Here is a 20312-nt window from a genome sequence, read left to right on the forward strand (position 1 = left end):
AATGAAAGAGTCAACATATTTGTATCAGCATGGCATTCATCAGATTACCTGGTGTATAAGGTTCAGGTCTTATCAACAGTCATTTTGACCAACAGGAAAACACAGAACATGTATTTAAAAATGAAGAACAACATATAACAGTCTACGACTGCAGGGCTGGATAAATATGAAAACAAACGTAATAAATAAATGCAGAGGGTTTATATTAAAAAGGGACATTCATATTCTTCATATTTTTGTTTATGAGTAAACGTTCGCGTTTCCATAAAATGTGAGGCCTGCGCTGCAGTGACATCAGATGGCCACATGATGACAGCCTCTACTGTGTTCTTCTTGGCTGGGAACGTTTCACCTTTACAGAGGGCTGGTGGATAATCTGCGCCCGCTTTTATAGGTAGTGAAGTTGTGTGTTTTCATTTGATTTCTTATTGTTTTAGCTATTATCAGTCTGCAGTTTAAGTCTGACTCTCTAGCTGTATTTTGGTTCTATTTAGCAAAGCCTGTCTGACTGATGTGTCAGTTAACATTGACTGTAACAGACATACAGGAAGTGGTCACAATATCATGAACACCTGTGCGGTCTGATGTATTTCAATTCAGTAGCTCTGCAATAATTGACTAATGATTAACACCCTTTGTGAATGAATCAATTATTGGTAAATTAATGAATAGAAATTTGAACCAACCTGACCATCAATCATTATTGTTATTATTGGTAATGGAAGTAGTTATCATCTTGGTAGTTGTGTTATATTGTTTAAAAAAAAATGCATTAGTGTTAATGATCCAGTAATTTAAGAACAATGGCCGCTTGGCAGGGCCTCTGGTATCCATTGAGTAAAAAAGACAGAGTTTCCAACAGCAGAAATGCCTCTTAATATGGAGTTGTATGTTAGTATGACGGCTGACCATGTGCATGAGGACAAGGAGATGTGGGTGAAATGTTACCAAAGAGGGAGTTTTTTAAAGTCAAAATATTCTGATGCGGATCTAGTGATAGCATTGCTTTCAGATATATTAAGTGATGATGTGTGTTGCCCTTCTAAGTAAGCAGAAAGCAGTGATAGTGGGGGAATCATATGTAAGAAGCTCGGTACAAGCATTCCTGTTAAAAAAAACTACTGGACACTCCTTATCTCTCCTCTTCCTTTTTAAATGGAAAAAATGTCTCTTGAGTGTGTTGTTCCCTTTTTTAAAATAGACAGTACTCTGCTTGAAGATTCTTGTGCTGAGAATCAATGTAAAAAATAGGAAAAGCCTCTATATTCTCGGGGCTTACAGATGCATTTCTTTCCACATTCAGTGAGTCCATTCAGTTGATTTATTAATGAGTCAAAAGTTGTGTCACTGAAAGGTTAATTTTTCAAAAAAAAATTTTTTTCTCTAGGTTCCTTAATCATATCTTCAGCCAGTGGTGTGCTGTATGAAGAGCAGTTTCTGTATTCCAACCTTTCTAGATGTGTTCAGTGACCATACCATATGGATATACCTTCTGCGGGAACTGTGTCGCAGAAAACTGGAAAAGTCCTGTCCAGAGTCAGTGTCCCATGTGTAAAGGGCTCTTTGACTGAAGACTGCAGGTCTATACTGTCTTGTCTAAGATGGTTGCTCACTTTAGACATTAAGATGTGAAGAAATCCAGGAGCTTCTCAGTGCAAGAATATTCTAAACCAGGAGACGTTCTCTGTAACATCTGCACTGACACCAAACTGATGGCCCTGAAGGCCTGCCTCACAGTCACAATGCATTGATCCTATGATGGAACCTGGCTGGCAGGATGTGTTAGAAGCACGATAAACCGCTGGAGATGTTCTGCATGACAGATGACTTTTGTGAGTGTCTCAGCTGCACTGAGTTGGATCACAAGTTTCACTGTATTGTTCCCTTGATAGAAAGAACATCGAGGGAAGAAAACTGAGCTGGGTAAAAAGAAACTGAAATTCAGATAAATATACAGGAGAGAAGGCTAAAGATACTGGAGCTCAAGCATTCAGTGGAACTAAGCGAGGAAGATGCAGACAGAGGACAGCAGACAATGTGCACGTCTTTACTGCTCTGGTTCAGTCTGTTGACAGAGGTGTAGCGGCTCTGCTCATTGAGATGATTGAAGAGAAGCAGAAAACATCAGAGTAACAGGCTGAAGGATTCATCAAAGAGATGGAAATCTTCATGCTGAGGTGGAGCAGCTCTCATACACTGAGGAGCACCTTCAGCTCCTTCAAAGCTTTCCAACCCTGAACACTGCTCCACCTACCAAGGACTGGACAGAGGACAGAGTTGACTCATCATACAAGGGGGCCGTCAGGAGAGCCTCCCCCAACTGACACTCAGTAAAGAGATGCAGAGGCTGTGGTCCAGCAGTGCTCAGTGGATGTCACACTCGATGCTGACACTGCAAGTCCCTATCTCTATCCTGTCTGCTGATGGGAAACAAGTGTAGTGATATACAAACGAATGTCCCAGAAAACCAACAGAGATTTTCCATTTTTAATGGTGTTTTAGGAAAACTCTTGAGCTTCTCTTCAGGCAGATTATACTATGAAGGTCATGTTAGAGAGAAGACGGAATGGAATGGAAAGAGTGGCCAGTGAATTGATTTTCAAGAAGGGAAAATTCAGATTGGCCCCTAAGAACAGTGTCTGGGCTGTATGGTTGAGAAATTAAAATGCATATAAAGCTCTTGCTGGTCCTGGTGTTCTTCTCGCTGAAGTCAAAGCCTCGGAAGGTGGGCGTGTTGGTGGATTATGAAGAGGGTCTGGTCCCCTTTTATGACATAAATGCTGCAGCTCTCATCTACTCCTTTTCTGGCTGTAACTTCCCTGAAAAACTCTACGCATCCTTCAGTCCCTGTAGTGGTGGCATGAATGCTGCCCCTCTGATCCACCTCCCTCTGTGCCACACAAATTAGACTGATAATTTGATTTCCTCTCCAAATATTCTATTTTATTCAATAGAATACTCCTTAATTATGTTATAGCTCCCTAAACCTGACATATCATCTATGTTATTGACTATCAAACTATGATCCAAACACACCTAGGAAAAGTTACTCCTTAATTTGATCATGTTGTGTAGGTTTGGTGGTGCTCAGGTGCAAAAACCACCTGGAACCCTTCACCTGTACAGGTTACTCATGGTTCTTAAATCATTTTTGCTCTGCAAACCAGAAGTAGGATTCCTCATATTACTCAGGGTCAGATTAAGGAAATTTTTGTATATATTTACAGTATGTCCATTTGTATCCGTACTCTATGTCATTTTATTAAGAGAATGTGCTACAGTTCATGGGTTTTGTGATGTTTTCCAGAAAAATTTGTGTTGTGCCAAAAAACATGTATCAGCCCAAATTTGGTCCTGTATTTACGAGGGCTTCTCTCTAGACGGTCTGTTTAAAAACACGATCCATGGTTTGTTATAACTTTTGCTGTTGCCCAAGATTTGATATTCAGTAATGTAATACTCAGTATGAGCTTTCTCAAAATAAATGCTGGATATTTAATAAAAGAATACAATGATTACTAATTGCCACTAACACATTTGTAAAAGCAGATCTTAGATTCTTTGTGCAGGTTTTTATTTATTCAAATACTGGTTCTTCACAGGTTCATTTTCAAAATTTCTGCAAATAAATTCACACTAGTCATTCTTTTGTTTCTCACACCTTTATTTAGAGAAACAGGTCATAAACCATAAGAGACCAGGAAATGTGTGAACCCGAAAACATAAAAAAAAAAAAAAATTATTCATTTCAGTCTTTTTAACAGCCCTCATATTGCATGTAAAAGAGACAGCGCCATTGTAAAGTTTGGTTTTATAGATGGGTGATAAAAATAAGAGTTTTGAATTTGTGTATTTTGACTTGTGGACATGATATTTTGCCAATATTAAATTCATTAAGTAAATTCCATTTTATATATTCATTTATTTTCCAAAACTGTGGAATTCAAATGGGACATTTTGCAAACAAAAACATATCTCAATGCCAGAGACTGTTATTAGTGAAGACTATTGTAATATCTCTTCAGGAAGATTCTGCATGAGGCAAAAAAAAGAGGGAGGCACTCCTTAAAACACCTGTCATCCACACATTTCTGAAGAATATGGTGTGCAGGATAGAATGTGTGTATTGTTGAGTTTCAGTTTCACGCTACTTTTCTTCATGTACTTACGTATTATCATAAAATAAGAATTTATTTTTAGCCATGCTAGCAGTGCAGCTCCAGGGATGGCAGTGTTGGTCAGCTGGTCCACCACTTTGGTCCAGACTGAAATATCTCAACAACTATCTGATGAATTTCCATGAAATTTTGTACACGTATTCATGGTCCCCAGAGGATGAATGCTGCTTAGTGAGCTTTTCACTTTTCCTCTGGCCACCAGCGGTTGGACATCTGTGGTTTTTAATGAAATGTCTGAACAACTATAGAATGGATTGCCACAAATTTCGGTACAGACGTGTTCCCCTCAGGATGAATTGTTATAACTTTGTTGATCCTCTGACTTTTCTTCCTGTGCCACCATCAGGTCAAACTTTAAATTTTTTCTGATACTTTTGTTTATGACAAAATACCTACAAGACCAATTCCTTTCAGCCTCAGCTGTCCTCTGTGTTTACAATTAGCGAATGCTAGCATGCTAACTTCTTAAACTCAGATGGCGATGCCTGCTAAATATCACCATGCCAGCAGTGTCGTTGTTAGCATACTGACATTGGCATTTACCTGAAAATATCTCTGTGCCTGAGTACCACCTCACAGAGCTGCTTGCATGGCTGTAGACTCTTATTTTTGCGAAGAGGATAATTCACTTTTTTCAAATGGTAGCAGTTTACAGTAGTCATACTATTGCGTTAAGAAATGGCTTATTGAAACAGTGCAGTCCAGAGCACCATCGTGCGTAGTCCTGGACGTGCGGCCGCCTTCGCCAAAACCGCCTCAGCGCCGCCGTGTGTTGCCCTTTAAGGCTCGGGCAACGTCCGGCTCCCGACGTCTCTCAGTTTAAACGTCACATGCGGAACTATCAACATGGAGGACGGGAGAGAAGCTTCCACGAATTCACTTCTGAAAGATGGTAAAACAGCTTTATGAACTGCCGCGGAGATCTGTACCACATTTCGGCCACAGTTGTAACAGACATTATTAATAGCGTATTAGTAGCTACTGAAAAAACACTTTTCCTAGCTAGGTAAAAGCTATGTTAGTTACATTTCTTAGTTTTTTTTTTTGTGACGGCCGTATAAGTGATATTCACCAAGAACTTGTTATCAGGCACTGTTAGGACATTTTTGTACTGTTGCTGTTATCATTGGTGTAACCTGTAAATTACCCTGGTGACTGAAACTAAAAAAAAGCAAAGCTGAGCAAGGAAGATGCAGACACAGGACAGCAGACAGTGTGCAGTTCTTAACTCCCCCTGTTCAGTCTGTTGACAGAGGTCTGGCTGAGCTAATTGACATGACTGAAGAGAAGCAGAGAAAAACGGAGGAACTGTCGGAAAGCTTCACGGGTTTTTACTTTAGCTGCAATGCGCCAGAGGCCCAGTATTTAGGAATGATATGACCTGTTCTGAGAGTGAATGTACTGGACGGCTTGAGGATGTGCTGCTGTGTTTGCAGAGTGTTACGCCGACTTCCTGGCAGACGACTTTGATGTGAAGACGTACACGGCTCAAGCTATACACCATGCTGTTATCGCTGAGCAGCTGGCCAAGTTGGCACAGGGCATCAGTCAGCTGGACAAGGAGCTACACAGCCAGGTACAAACCCACAACACAGCCGTGCCGACTCAATGCACGAACTAAAAGAACACAGTTTTTGGAGATAGCAAAATGAAGGCTCATTATTGAAACCTTTATATGAAACCATGCACAATCATATTGCCATCTATTGGTAAATCACCAAGCTACAAATAACCTGAACTATTATTAGGATTATTGTTTTGATTGTCTCACTCTGACCCAGGTGGTTGAGTTTGGGTTGTTTGGTTTTTTTTGCTGATATTTTTCACTGATTTAATACAATAAATCTTTTCTGAAAATATTGTAAATATAGAGTTTTGAAATTAGAGCAAGGATTTGTCAATTAATAAATTGCTCGATCAACAGAAAATGAATCAACAAATTTGATAATAGATTAACAGTTTTGAGTTATTTATTTGTGTATTTTTCCGAAAAAAATGCCATAATTTCCTTGTTCCAGCTTTGTCAAATGTGAGTTTTTTTCTGGTTTCCTTAGTTTTTTATGATTGTAAATAGTTGAGCTTTGGGAAATGGGCATTTTTCACCATTTTCTGACATTTTATAGACCAAACAGTTTGTTGAGAAATAACTAACAGCTTAAATAAAACAGCCAGGTTTTTTCTTCAGACAAGGGTAGTTTTCTCTTTGCATTTTGTGTAATTTTCCTGTTGCTACATTAGTCCTAGTTAGTGTTACAGAATAAAGATTAGGGTTCATATGATTTTGTGAGTCTGTGAAGGTGCTTATGTGTGTTGTATCCTCTAATTTAGCAGCCAAATCCTGATTTATTACGCTAAACTGTATTTGTGAAAATGCTAATGACCATTATTAACTCAGTGCCACCACTACTAACACCCATGTGCTGAACACGTTTTATCCTAATAACTGCAAGTCATTCAGTTACTGCTGGCTATTTTCTAAACCATGTTGTGTATTTTTAGATTGTTTTTTTCCTTCCAGATAGCCATTTGTTTCATTTTATTCCATTTCACAGTGAAAATTATATGGAAACTTGAAACTCGCTCAAAACAGCATCACACAGAGAACACAGTGGCAGCTCTAACAGGAACCATAACAGCCTCTATCTTCCAGGTTGTGGCCAGACATGAGGACTTACTGGCTCAGGCGACTGGGATAGAGTCTCTTGAAGGTAAAGAAACAGTTTTCCATATGTTACCATTTTAACTTCAAGAACAAAAATTGCAGAAACAGCTTCATGGACATGCAAAATGGGCTTTAGAATGAGTTTTTCCCTTCCAGGCAGCCATTGATTTCAGTTCATTTCAGTATGGTATGCAGACCAGTTCTAGACACTGCAGACACTTGTAAATGAGTTGAGATGAGTAATTAATTATAGTTAACATTTGGTCACTTTTATTCAAGTTATATTATTTGATGATTTATTTTATGATACAACTGTGAGCAGTGGCCATTTTAGGAACTCTTCTTGTGGGTGCGTTCAGGGATGCATTAAAATCAAAATGTGGGATATGGCTGTTGAAAATCAGTGCATCATTGTTCTATGTTGCTATTTCACCAGCCAATGGCTTCAGTTAATGTTAATGCACTATTAAAATAAACCTTTTTAGACCATGGATCAGCAACCTTTTTGGATTTGGAGACCGGCAAGCTAGCAAGGGATGGTCTTGCAGCCCCCTGGGCTGGGTGAGGGTGAGGATTAGACTAGAATGATTCTACTTTAAAAGATCCTTTCCAGACATGTTTTAAAACGTATAAAAAAAATAATCATCTTAGATTAACGTTTTCTGTCTGATGCTACTTTTAAACATTGTTGGATCTGTCAAAAATCCAGAATCTATAAAAATGCAATGTGTTGAACACAAAAATTTGTCCTACTTCATTGAAAAGTCCATTCTTGGTGTATGTTACTTGGAGGCTTCAAGTTTCCACACACACGTTCAATCTGCACAGTGAAGCTCAAACATCACAGTGAAGGAACAATTTTAAAAAAAACACATTTTTTTTACTTGAGAGGAACTTTAACAAACAAGTGCATTTAGTCAAGGTAACATGTCAAAATAAAAAAGAAATCGATAAAGTAAGCTTAAAAAAGTAAATTTGTTTAATTCTTCTTCAAAAGTAGGTTGAGTCCTTTGTTAGCTCAGTGTTTTTCGGACTTCACACCTGACACAATGAACTGGTCAGAACCACCAACAGAATCAGGAGGAGAAAGGGAGTGGGAGCTCACATATATTAACAGAAGAAGAGAAGCGTGAAGCTGGAACTCAAGTTTTTGGCCGGCCTTACAAACGCAAATGTCCGTGACTGACTGACTGATGAAGCTACACCACTGTTCAGCCAAATGCGGTGTGACTGAGTGATGAATTTACACCATTGGTTCGCTGACTGAGTGTTGGAGATTCCCCATTGGCTGTTGCTCTTTCAAAGTGAATTGTCGTGAACAGCTTTAATACATCATCAGGGGCCGTTTACAGGCATTGTTGCCAACCGACCCTTTCAGTGACAGAAAAGCACTTAGCGAAAAATCTAGTGACTTTGGGGACAAACCTTTCCATAGAAAGTATTTCCCCACGAGCGTGATGTTGGGCTTTCTTTTAGCAGGCACACCTCTCTATATGTCCCATTCAATTGACCACATGGCAGCCGACACAGCTGTGAGTGAGCTTCCAACTTTCTCTCATTTTACAAGTAAATATAGCCTCTAACAGTGCAGTGCAGCATTTTGGAAATGGCTTGGAAGTGGCTGCTTAGATAACAGAGTCTTAATGGGCTGTTTTTCAGTCACTGTTTCATACTTATACCTTTTTGTCTGACAACAGAAACAGAAAAACATGTAAATCTCAAAAGTTTTATTGGGAATTTGGCTGTATTAAAATGATTGTATATGTGAGCACAGAGAGTTGGAGAGAAGCAAACAAACATGCTATTTTACACATTGACCATACGAGGTCCAGCCATATACTAGGTTTTGATGTAGTCTTGTTCTTGGTCGCTGACACAGCAAAGGCACATTTCATAGAAATCTGTGATTGGGAAGGGCAGTATGGTTTTCCCTGCCTTCCTGATATGTAGAGGGTTGACGTGGAGCTTTGCTGTCCATAAAAAAAACTCAGAGGAAGCTAAATTCAACGGTCACTCCGAATCATCTGGCCTGCAGTTCGTGCACTGGCGGCAGGGTTAGGGAGGATGGATGGACAATAGAATCTTGTCAGATCGCATATTTGCCGCCCAGTAGCCAACACTGTGCAGGCCGCTACCAGGTCGTAGCCCATTGGTTTAAAATCACTGTATTAGACTGTTCTGACACTCACACAAACATGCTTGTTTTCGTAAAAGTTTTATTGTGGTACTGAAAGCACAGACTGATTTGAACAGTCTTCCAGAATCTTTCATTACAATACTATGTTTTGTAGCCTATTGAATGGATTTTGCAACCACATTGTCACTGACATTATGTTTTTCACGTCCGTGTTTTATAATTGTCCTTGAGGTTAGATTTTATGACAGCAGTCATATCATCAGTGTATTTATGTTAAGGAACCAGTTGTCAAGTCTCAAATGTCGGACCTTCATACCAGCATATGAATGCACAAAAGTCTTTTGAAATCAGCCTTGTCTGTCAAATGTTTTCAGAGCTACCTGCAGGAGCGGTGACCTAATTTACTCTGCAACTATTGCAGTTCTTAGGTTTTACCACAAGAGCGAGCCAGTATTCCTCAAAAGAAGTCTGCTAAAAAAGTAGTTCCTGAAATCACTGTCAAAATGTACTTAAATTTAAAGATTTTGTTGTTGTTGTTTCAGGGGTCCTTCAGATGATGCAGACAAGGATCAATGCCCTTCAGGCAGCTGTTGACAGGTAAATATATTTTCCTGTGGCTTTAGTCAGAGTAGATGTTTTTAATGTCAACATTTACACAGATATAACTGGCTTTTTTTGCCTTCTGCTTCACAGTCTTTGCTGGCTTTGCTGGCTTTAGTGAACATAATCATGGTCTCAAATTTCCTAACTGTTCATCTGATTTAAGTCCTCAACAATTTTGGGAAAGGAATTAATGACACTTAAATACTTGAATTTAAAAAATATGATATAGCTACCAAATATGCCTCACCCTTCGTATCTGACCATCATCGCATCCTGAGGAAAACCCTATGATGTGTGAATAAAATCTGTGAGTAAATGATATTTGTGGTGAGGTTACATGGAGAAACTGTGAAAATAGAAGTGCTTTTGTGAACATGGGTGTACAGATACAAAGCAGAAAACTGCATGTAAAATTCAGCACTCAAAATTCCCTGACTTTGTGTGTCACTGAAGTTACACGTACGAAGTTCTACCCTAGACTTTTGCTTCATGACATGGTGCGATATAATGCTTGAGGTAGCCATTAGAAACTGGTAAATTGTGGCCATAAAGGGATGGACATGGTCAGCAACAATACTCAGATAGGCTGTGGCATTCAAACCATGATTGATTGGTATTAAGGGGCCCAAAGTGAGCAAAGAAAACATTCCCCACACCATTACACAAACAACACCAGCTGCCTGGACTGTTGACACAAGGCAGGTTGGGTCCTTGGATTCATGCTGTTAATGCCTAATTCTGACCCTATCCTCTGTATGGCTGAGCAGTAATCCAGATTCATCAGACCAAACTTTGTTTTTGCCTGTGCCAACTGCAACCTCAGATTTCTGTTCTTGGATGCCAGGAGCTGGACTTGTTGTGGTTGTCTGCTGTTGTAGCCCATCTGCCTCAAGGTTGGACATGTGCATTCTGAGGTGCTTTACTGCTCACCAGTTGTAAAGAGTGGTTATCTGAGTTACTTAAGCCTTCTGTCAGCTCCATCCAGTGTGACCATTCTCCTCTGACCTCTCTCATCAAGAGGGTGTTTCTGTCCACAGAACTACCGTTAACTGGATGTTTTTGATTTTTTTCCGTTTCGCACCATTCTGAGTGCCCATCTGGCACCAACAATCATGCCACAGTCAAAGTTACTGAGATCACATTTTTCCCCATTCTGACGTTTGATGTGAACATTATCTGAAGCTCCTGACCCGTATCTGCATGATTCTATGCATTGCACTGCTGCAACGTGATTTGCTGATTGTCTAATTCCATGAATAAGCAGGTGTACGGGTGTTCCTAATAAAATGCTTGGTGAGTGTGTAGGGCCCTGAGGTAATTTCCATATGTTCCTCCTCGCTTCCTCAGGTCCTCACATGCTTCTCTTCTAGTTGCTCCGAGATCCAGACTCAAACACAAAGGTGGCAGAGCCTTTGCTGTCAGAGCTCCTAGATTTTGGAATTACTTGTCTGAAGAGATTGGGGCAACAAACTCTGTATTTTGTTTTATAAAATTAGCTTTTTAGTGATTTATTTATAATTTGAATAATTTCCAATTAGTTATGTCAGTGTGTTTTTATGTTGTCAAGATGTTTTTGAAAAAAAAATTGCGTTATTATTAATGTTAGTAAGTTATTATGATATGGTTGGTCCTGCTTTTCTTTTTTTAATGGTGTATACTTTGAATATCCCGGTTTGTAAAACAGTGGAAGCACAAGGAGGAACCATGTACAAAAGAATCACAGTGTTCGTAAAAGTACAAGTTACGAGAAGTTACGTGAAGTTTCTGCAGCCGAAAAGGTCAGTGTAATGCTTTTATATGCACATTGGTTCTTAATGAACAGTCAAACTCTGCATGTCTTCCCAGGATAAGGGGAAAGATTGTTGACCCGTACAACAAGATTGTTGCCAGGATTACTCAGCTTGCCAGACTGCAGGTAAGTGTCCACCACACAATTGTATTATATTAACTTTTCCATGGCTGTGTTTGAATCAGTCAGTTTGTTATTTTAAATGGAATAAGAAATAAATTGACAGTTCTTTGCATGGCAGTTTTACCAAAGAGTATTGTTTTACATTTAATACAAAGCTTTCTCAAACCCACAGAGAAGTAAGTGCTGTGTAGGAGAAGGGTTCAGCGGTTGCCTATATGTAGGCAAGATATTTGTTGTGTGCAGAGCTCCAAGCTGCTGTGCGTGCATGACCAAGCCAGCACATGCGCTCAGTGAGAACACTAGGCTGCAGTTTTCCTGTTTGTGCAGCTGAGGGAAATCACGATTATATATTGATAAAGCAATGACTTTAAAAAGGTCAGTGTGTTCTGAGGTCTCTCTCCTGGGCCAATGGCTCGGTGTCGCTCAGATTTTCTGCATGTGCATGTGTGTTTGTGATGTGTCTGGCCTGAGTCTTAAGTATAAGCTGGATATGAGTCAAACAGCAGCCGATCAATCACGTGGGAATTCAAGGGCTCTGTCATTTTTGCCCTTGTCAACAATACAATATTTTCCTCCCTGTTTGCCTGAGATAATAAACATGGAGATACACATTCTGGAGATGTCTACACACTAGTATCTTTAAAAGAAATCCACTGCAAATGAATAAGAATTAACACACATATTGTTTGAATTCATATAAATGCAGCCCATGTAGCCTCATTGTAAACTAAGTTGTAGAAATAACATTGTTCAGTGCCTTCTCTGTGTCCACTGCATCACTGGTGGAGAACAGCGATTTAGCCTGCTTTTACACCTCGTGATCTCTGATTAGTTTATTGATTTGGAGTGATACAAAATGGCATTCAGTCTGATTATCACGCTCCTAGCAGGTGACTTCACATTTTTTGTTGTGGTAACTTTTAAGGGGGTGGTATTTTACAATGTCAGCAAACAGCCTTTTCCTGGCTCGGCGGTGAATCCTAAATGTTGCCAGATGTTACTTCTCTGGCACTTAAATGGCTAGGTGTTATAATTGTCTGTTCAGCTCGTCTTATTATTATTATTTTTTATATTTTGCACGGCCTGCTAGTGTTAAATGATTGGTAACAAAGAGAACAATACAGTTATACGCTGAGGGTAACTGTTCATGCAATAGATCGATGATTATTACGAATCAGATATTTATTTTTTTCACATGTAAGCAATAGTTTGAATTTTGACCAACAAAGACATAATAGCAGCCTACTGAACACACAATATACATACATAGACACACAAATTAAAAAGCTGCACTCAAGCGCTCATGGCTTTCATATAAATATGCAATGCAATTTGTTGAATTTTTTCCATTGATTTGTGTTTCCTCTTACCTTAACCTGAACCCAATCTTCAGGCAGTTGTTTTCTGCAATGCTTAATCTCAAACCTAACCCTAACCCAGTGCAAGCCATCTCCGCGATGCCTGATTGTAACCTAATCGAAAAACCTTACCAGCGCTTCAGGAAACACATGGGGAAACATGATTTGGCTGGGAAACAGACTTTGACACACGACTAGCAGGAACGTGTGTGTCTAGCCACATTGTTACAAACTCTTGCAGACACCAGTGTTTGTTGGCCCACCATTTTGTTCCAGTCTGAAATCATCTTGACAACTATTGGATTGATTGCCAGGAACTTTTGTACACACATTCATATCCCCCTTAAGATGAGCTATAATAAGTTAAGCGATTACTGGACTTTTCATCTAGTGTCATCATCAGGATAAAATTACATTTTGTCCAATACTTTTGTTTATGACTAAATACTGCAAATCTAATGACATTCCCATCAGCCTCAGCTGAGCTTTTTCTTTATTGATAATTGGTAAATGTTACATGCTAACATGCTAAACTAAGATGGTGAACATATTAAACATTACCCTGTAAATTTCAGCAATGTTAGCATTGTCATTGTGAGCATGTTAGCTTGCTGATGGTAGCATTTAACTCAAATCACCCCTGTGCCCAAGTACAACCTCACAGAGCTACTAGCATGGCTGTGGACTCTTAGTCTTGCTATATTCATACACACACACATAGGGGGGCACACACTATCAGACGGAGATGGCAGCCTCTCAGTCTTAAGCTGTACCCCCTTTTCCCCACCACCACCTCCTCCTCCTCTAAGCTCCTAACACTATACTGACTATCTTCTTCCCCTCAGGCATATAAAGGATATTGTGCTGTCATCAGTTATAAGTTTACCCCAGCCTCTTTTTTTTTTTTTTTTTTTTTTGTCAGTTTCTTCTTTGTTACACTGTTACTTCTCAGTTGACTGTATTGCTTTCCATCTGTTAAATAAGTCTTCCCCAGCTCTTAATGATTTCATGTACAGTATGTACAAGCTACTTCATGAGAGAAATGATACTGTGCTTATGACTTAAAGTGCTCACAGCTGAGTAAACATACCCTCAAGAGCAGTCTTTTTCCTTTTTTGTGTAAATGTTTTACTACCAGCACATACTTGCACATAGTTAAGAAGCAGGAGTAGCTCCAAGGTTACCATGAGTTGGCATAGCAACTATAAAACATCATACTTTTTCTCGTGTGGCTTTGAATGTAGATGCAGCGATTACTGACCAACTAGATTGTTTTGCTGAAATACCACATGAGTAATAATAAGCACAATTTGTGTCACTTTACAGAAGGCTATGATATTAAATTCTGACAGATTTTGTCAACAACTAAAAGTCTTTTTTTTAAAAAGTTCTATAAGGACAAAGTGTTTTTACTAACAGAAAAAAAGACTTCCCCAATTCAGAACTACCTATATCTTTTTGAATTTGAACCTCTGCTGATGAGATTTGGGAAAATGGAGATCACTTAACTGTCTGGTTGAGAAAAAGTGAATTTTTGAATTAGTTAGAAAATAAGACATGACTTTAACTGATATGGCTTTGGTGTCTAATCGTGGCATCTATCATAGGTAAACGGCACTCAACGTTAGTGGTGGCTTTAAAATTTAAACTTTGCCTAAACTTTGGTATATTTACCACACCTGACATCCTTTCTCTCTTCCTCCTCCAGGTGGCCTGCGACCTGCTACGGAGGATAATTCGTATCTTGTACCTGAGCAAGAGGCTCCAAGGTCAGCTCCAGGGGGGCAGTAGAGAAATCACCAAGGCTGCCCAGAGCCTCAATGAACTAGGTAAGGACATGCATGTTTACTGATAATCAATAGTCCACATCTGTTTCCAGAAAAACTACAACTGTTGGCGTAGACTGCCAGTAGGCAACACTAACAGGTGTGCACTTTTCACTCCAGTGCACATCCTTCCAGAACACCTTCAACACCATTTAATACAGTGTTTTAAATGATTTTCATTAGGTTACACACATAATGAAACAGGAGTTATACTTGTTGCTCAAATTGTAATATTTAACACAGAGAAACACATTTTACCGATAGAAGGTTTTAGCAAAATAAATTAAAAACAGATGAAATGAACATTCTAAGCCGCATTTTATGCACAATTTCTTAAAAGTAGCATAAAAAACACACTTATGGGCAAAATCAACCCCCTAAACAAAATTGATTTGTTTGAGATGTCCCAAGTAGAACACTCCATCATAATTTATTTTCAAGTTTCCTTTGTTCCCTGGCATGATATATCTCCATGTCATTTTCTTCGTTTGTGGCTGTAGAAGGTGTTATCGTTTTTGGAGCTGACATTGGAAATAACTAAGGTCTTGTCATTTTTCTGTTATGAAGAGATTATTTGTACTGTGTGGACACAAGGCAAGACATTTGGCAGAAGAAAGTGTATCTGGAGCAGTGATAAGCTACACTAAAGTCAACAGTGTGGATGTGTTTTGGTCTATAGGATCACAGGAAGAGGAGATCATACAGCAGCTTCAGTGACAACACGGCTGTTGACCTTTAAATTTGAGCATGGGGCCTGCTGTGTCAGCTGTAGGGTGTAAGGCATGCTGCTCTGGAATGGTTTAACAGATTAAACACTATGCAGAACTTCAACAAGACTCAAGCATAAATATACAAAAATATCAGTGGAGCAGTCATACTTTAACCAATTTGGGAGTGCTGTGAAAAAACTGCTTTTTAGTCTGCCAGACTCATACATGCACTTATATCCATTCACCTCCATCATGTAATGCCTTTTTTCTTTACCTCAGTAACAGTGAAAGCATACAAAGCTCTGCAGCCAGACCAGGTTCTCCATCCCCATTTTGGCTTCTTTTTATCTATTGCCTGTAAGGTTAAGAAATCATTTAAATAGGTGTATAACTACATACAAGATGTTGAATTAAATCAGTAAACTTGTCTTTCCTGGTCTACAGTTAAAATGAAGGTTTTTTTTTTTAAAGCTTTTACTGTGCTTGTGCTAAGGCTTTGGAACACTCTTTCATCTAATATTAGGTGCACAGGCATAGTTTGTGTGTGCTTCTAAATCTCACCTTAAATCTGAATTTAATTGAATATCTTCCTAATGAATGATCGCTGCTGGTCTTTTACATGTTGGTGCAGTGTCATGTTAACATTGGGCTTTAATGATGCTATTTTATAATTTCTATTAATTTATTTACTCATTTTTTCTCTCTTCCTTGTTTAATTCACTGTGTTCAATGTTTGCCTATTTTCTGGATCTATCTGGATTTAGAAAAAAAATGTTGATTTTTTTTTTTTTTTTTTTTTTGTCCCATATGTTCTGTCTGTTATTTCCTTTCTTCTGGTACGCACCTTGAATTTTGATGACTATTATTTACTTTGGCTGCCAAAATAAACAATATTGACTGGATAAAGAATAGCTACTCACACATTTGAATCAAAGCTCTTAGACATCTGAAGGACAACTAAACACATAGTAGGATTTCCCTTATGTTTATGTCTTCTTCATAGAGCTCCAAAGCAAACTCATGGCATTGAATCTTAATACACTGTATCAACTTATTTATGTAGTTTGCAATTGCCTGAAATTACGTCACGTCCTGCAGTAAGTGCACAACATTATCAAGTCTTCTTTCTGGCCAGCTGTCGAGAATTCACTGGTGTTTTAGTTCTGTTTTTTTTTTTTTTTCTTCAGTTCCTGAGTAACATATATAGAGAAGGTATTTTTGGCATGCTCTGGTATTCCACTCTCTTCATTGACACCTCTTTTGATTCTACTTGCTGTAAGCCAGCCAGGTATGAAACGCCTTATGTGAACTCGTGAGCTTTGGTGCGGCTGTCCACAGCTTTACGGAGGGGGGCTCGTTGAGAGCCAGCGGGGCTCAACTAGACGGACTTGTGGGCCAATACAATGAGCTGTAACTTGAAACATGCTTCTACTTCTCTTTGCTCAAAGTGTGTTGTGTTTGTGTTGCTCTAAGACTAGTTACAAGCTTTTGTGTACTTTTACCTGTAAGTGGTTTTTGTTGTGTCCGAAGTTATTTTTTCTGATAGTGGCCAGTATTTGATACAGGATAGGCAACACATAAAGACAGAGAGCCTGATACAGTGGTGCATCTCTGTTAAAGGTCCCATAAAACGGGCACTTGAACTTGCTACTTCCACGAAAACGGTGGAACTTCTGTGGTCACTCAATTCTTTACTAGTGGATAAAAAGTCCAGCCAATAAAGTCAAAACAATTTTTTTGAGCAATTAAGCCTTCTTCCCCCATTCTATTAAATCAAACTACCTTTCTCTCCATAACTGACAGCCCTCCTCAATTACAATCAAGGGTTCAGTATGCTTGAAACTAACTAGGTTGTAAGACTTGTCATTCTACCATGTCTAAAGGCAAAGGTGGTTATAACCGGTCCGAATGGCGGCACTTGAATGTGGGATGAAAAACCTGCCATCATAAAGAGGGGAGTATGCAATGAATAAATAGTATAAATGGACATAATGATTGCTGCACAGTTTCAGAGTCTCTCTTTGATGGAAATCATGGTGTTGCACTTGTCTGTACACATGAAAAGTGACAGTAAAGAATTAAAAAAAAGCTCCAGAAATAAGTGAAAATCCTGTATAGTTTCACACCTCTGCACACCTAGCCGACCACTGTGTAAAAAGGGCTTTATTGTCTGTGTCTGTGTCAGAAACCTACAGATATTGTTGAATACAGCCCCCAATCCTGCCACTGGAAAGGTGTGGGGAGGGTAGAAGTGGAAAGAAAATATGATAAGCAATTTGTGTGAAGCATACTGAGACCCTTAAGATTGATCCTTCGCTGTCCAATGTCCCACCCCTACATGGAAATACATCACATAAAGGAAGTAATGACACCATTTCATGGGACCTTTTTAAGGCTGTAATCATACCTGTATGATGGGGCACAATAGCAATACGCAATTTGACCCCATTTACCCTGTTCTCTTAGCTCTCCATCATAAACTTGGTTTTATTGTCTTTGTTAGAATTGTGGTGTTTAATAGTGGTTGAATAGGTTCAGAGAACTGTGTGACCTTCTGGTATCAGCAGAGGAAAAGTGGTATTGATGCACTGCATGTCTCCACCACCAGTTATCTATGTGCCATACTGCCCTTAGTTATCACAAGGCATTAAGCGTGACAGGGCAGGTTCGTAAGGACAAGTGTTTTCATCAGCCTGTGCCTGCTAGCCTGTGACCACTTTTCATACCATACCCACACACACACAAACACATACAGGCTCGCACAAATTCCATTGGCTGCAAAGAGCTTTTATATGGGGTCAGTGTCCTTGTTGTTCTCTAGCACAGCAACAAACTCTTATGTATGTGATAGTGTCAAATTCTGCTCTCTGCTTTACCAGTTGGTTGTTGTCCAAAGATTCCAAATATTTCTCAAGTGGGCTTTGCTTATTTGTGTTTTGTTATCATTCATACCGTTGAGTCCTGGAATCACTTCAGTAGGGTTAAAACTGGGTCATCTGAAGAATAGTTGGATAATTCTGCTTTGGAATAGTTCAATTGGAATAGTTGAATTAAGTTTAATTGCTTAATTTGAGTGCTGTGTCCTTTTCCCAGATGTTACCACAATTGAAAAATCTTTAATTAAATTCAAAATATCAACACTATATAGCTGAAGTATACAAAATTATGTCCACATACTTATTTGTACATTTGGTCAGGGATTGTTAGCCATGTTAGTAGCTCTAACATGGCTCTAGGGATGCTAATGTTGGCCGGTTGGTTAACCGGTTGGTAGAACCAGACTGAAATATCTCACCAACTATTGAATGGATTGCCAAGAAATTTTATACTGACATTTATGTATGGTCTCCAGAGGATGGAGCCTAATTCTGCTTGGTTAATTCCCCTGACTTTTGCTCTAGTGCTTGTATATAGGGCTGAAAGACATATGAGCTGTGTTGTGACATATTGTATGCTGTTAGGTTTTCTTTATTGTGATTGTCCTTTTGACCCGTTTCATCCTTTCTGGGTGCCTCAGAAGCTTTATTGACTATGTGATTTGTTTTGCTCTTTAAGCTCTGAAGAAGGCACACTAGTGCCAAAACGTCAAATTTAGAATAAAGTCTGCACTTCATAACTCTTTGCAAGTTTTTTGCTTTTCTCACTCTAGGATTGCTTAAAAGTCTTGTGCTGTTGAAAACACCTCCCCACAGTTTTGAGTGTGTTAGCTATACAGTAGACTGTCTCAATAACTTTTGGACACATTGCCATTAAATTTGGTATACACATTAAAACCCCCTTGGGATACACTGTTATCACTTTCGTGATCCCTTCACTTTTCCGCTAGCACCACCATTACATTCATATTGCTGTTTATCCACTAATTTGCTTTATGAAGAAATACCAGCTAAGCTGATGACATTCCCATAAGCCTCACCTGTGCTTTCTGTTATCGTATATTAGCAAATGTTAGCAATGCTAACATGCTAAGCTAAGATGGTGAACATGGTAAATGTATCTGCTTAACACCAGTATGTTGGCATTGTCATTGTGTGGATTTTGGCATGCTGACACTATGGTCTTAGGTGAAACAAATTTTCAACAAATACCAGCTGTTGTAAGAAACTACATACAAATTTTAAAATTAAAAGAGACCAATAATGTACAGTACTATGCAAAAGCTTAGGGCACTACAAGTAGTGAGGGTGCTTTGAAAAATAATGCCATAAATAGTTTTGCTAGTAGCCTAATCCTAAACCGAGTTGTTGAATTGACATTGATCCATTGATTGTTGCTTGATTGATAATTGACTTCAGTTTTGTTGCTATGATAACAATATTGTAAGATAGTTGCATTTTAGTCAGCAAACATTTGACAATGCTTGATGAGTAACTTTGTCAGATTGAAGCATTGCTCTCAAATTAGATTTGCTGGGAGCTATCAGTGCAGTGTGTGGATCTTTTGTCTGATTTTTGCCTTCAGTTTGTCGTCTATGGTGTTGATTTCAAAATACTTACACACATAACTTCTCATTTGTTTTGTTGTGATTATCCATTCAACATGGCTTTAGAGTATAATTTGCACAGATCACTACAAATCAAATATTTAATTTTGTCCATGTTCAAGCAACAGTTCAAAATTTAAATAAAAAGTAACAGCCTTAAATGGGATTAATACTCCTTCTCAACTGCATGTTGGATGGTTGGAAACCTCCTCCTCCACACCTTTCCAACGTTGGATTTGGGGGGGGTCTATGTCCAACCATTTCTGTAACTTTACAAAACAGACAATCCAACGCTCACACCGACCTCATGTGATTTGCCAGCTGTGCGGAGGTGAGAGAGGAGCCCGGCATTGTACTTCTTGCTCTAGCTCTTTTTTTCATTTGTTACATAATTATGCAACTCTATGAATAACGTTTTGGTGAGACTGTCTAAAAATGTGTAC

The 20312-nt window shown here is 38.9% G+C and overlaps 1 protein-coding gene and 1 pseudogene across 2 annotated transcripts in view; both read left to right on the forward strand.

Annotated features, from left to right (window-relative positions):
• Positions 1-1457: 1457 nt before the first annotated feature.
• On the forward strand, positions 1458-2908 carry LOC120804062 (annotated as a pseudogene).
• Positions 2909-4643: 1735 nt separating this feature from the next.
• The window catches only part of cog5 (component of oligomeric golgi complex 5), an 81328-nt gene continuing 65659 nt past the window's right edge, over positions 4644-20312 (forward strand). Inside the window, exons 1-6 of one of the 2 annotated variants that reach the window (XM_040151272.1) lie at positions 4644-5070; positions 5615-5754; positions 6829-6886; positions 9520-9574; positions 11426-11495; positions 14559-14679. In XM_040151272.1, coding sequence (XP_040007206.1) covers positions 5025-5070; positions 5615-5754; positions 6829-6886; positions 9520-9574; positions 11426-11495; positions 14559-14679 — 490 coding nt within the window. In that variant the 5' untranslated portion in view covers positions 4644-5024. The remainder of the gene's footprint in view (positions 5071-5614; positions 5755-6828; positions 6887-9519; positions 9575-11425; positions 11496-14558; positions 14680-20312) is intronic. The other variant, XM_040151280.1, reaches the window with a different exon arrangement.

Source organism: Xiphias gladius, chromosome 2 (assembly GCF_016859285.1).
Source record: "Xiphias gladius isolate SHS-SW01 ecotype Sanya breed wild chromosome 2, ASM1685928v1, whole genome shotgun sequence".
NCBI classification, from domain to species: Eukaryota; Metazoa; Chordata; class Actinopteri; order Istiophoriformes; family Xiphiidae; genus Xiphias; species Xiphias gladius.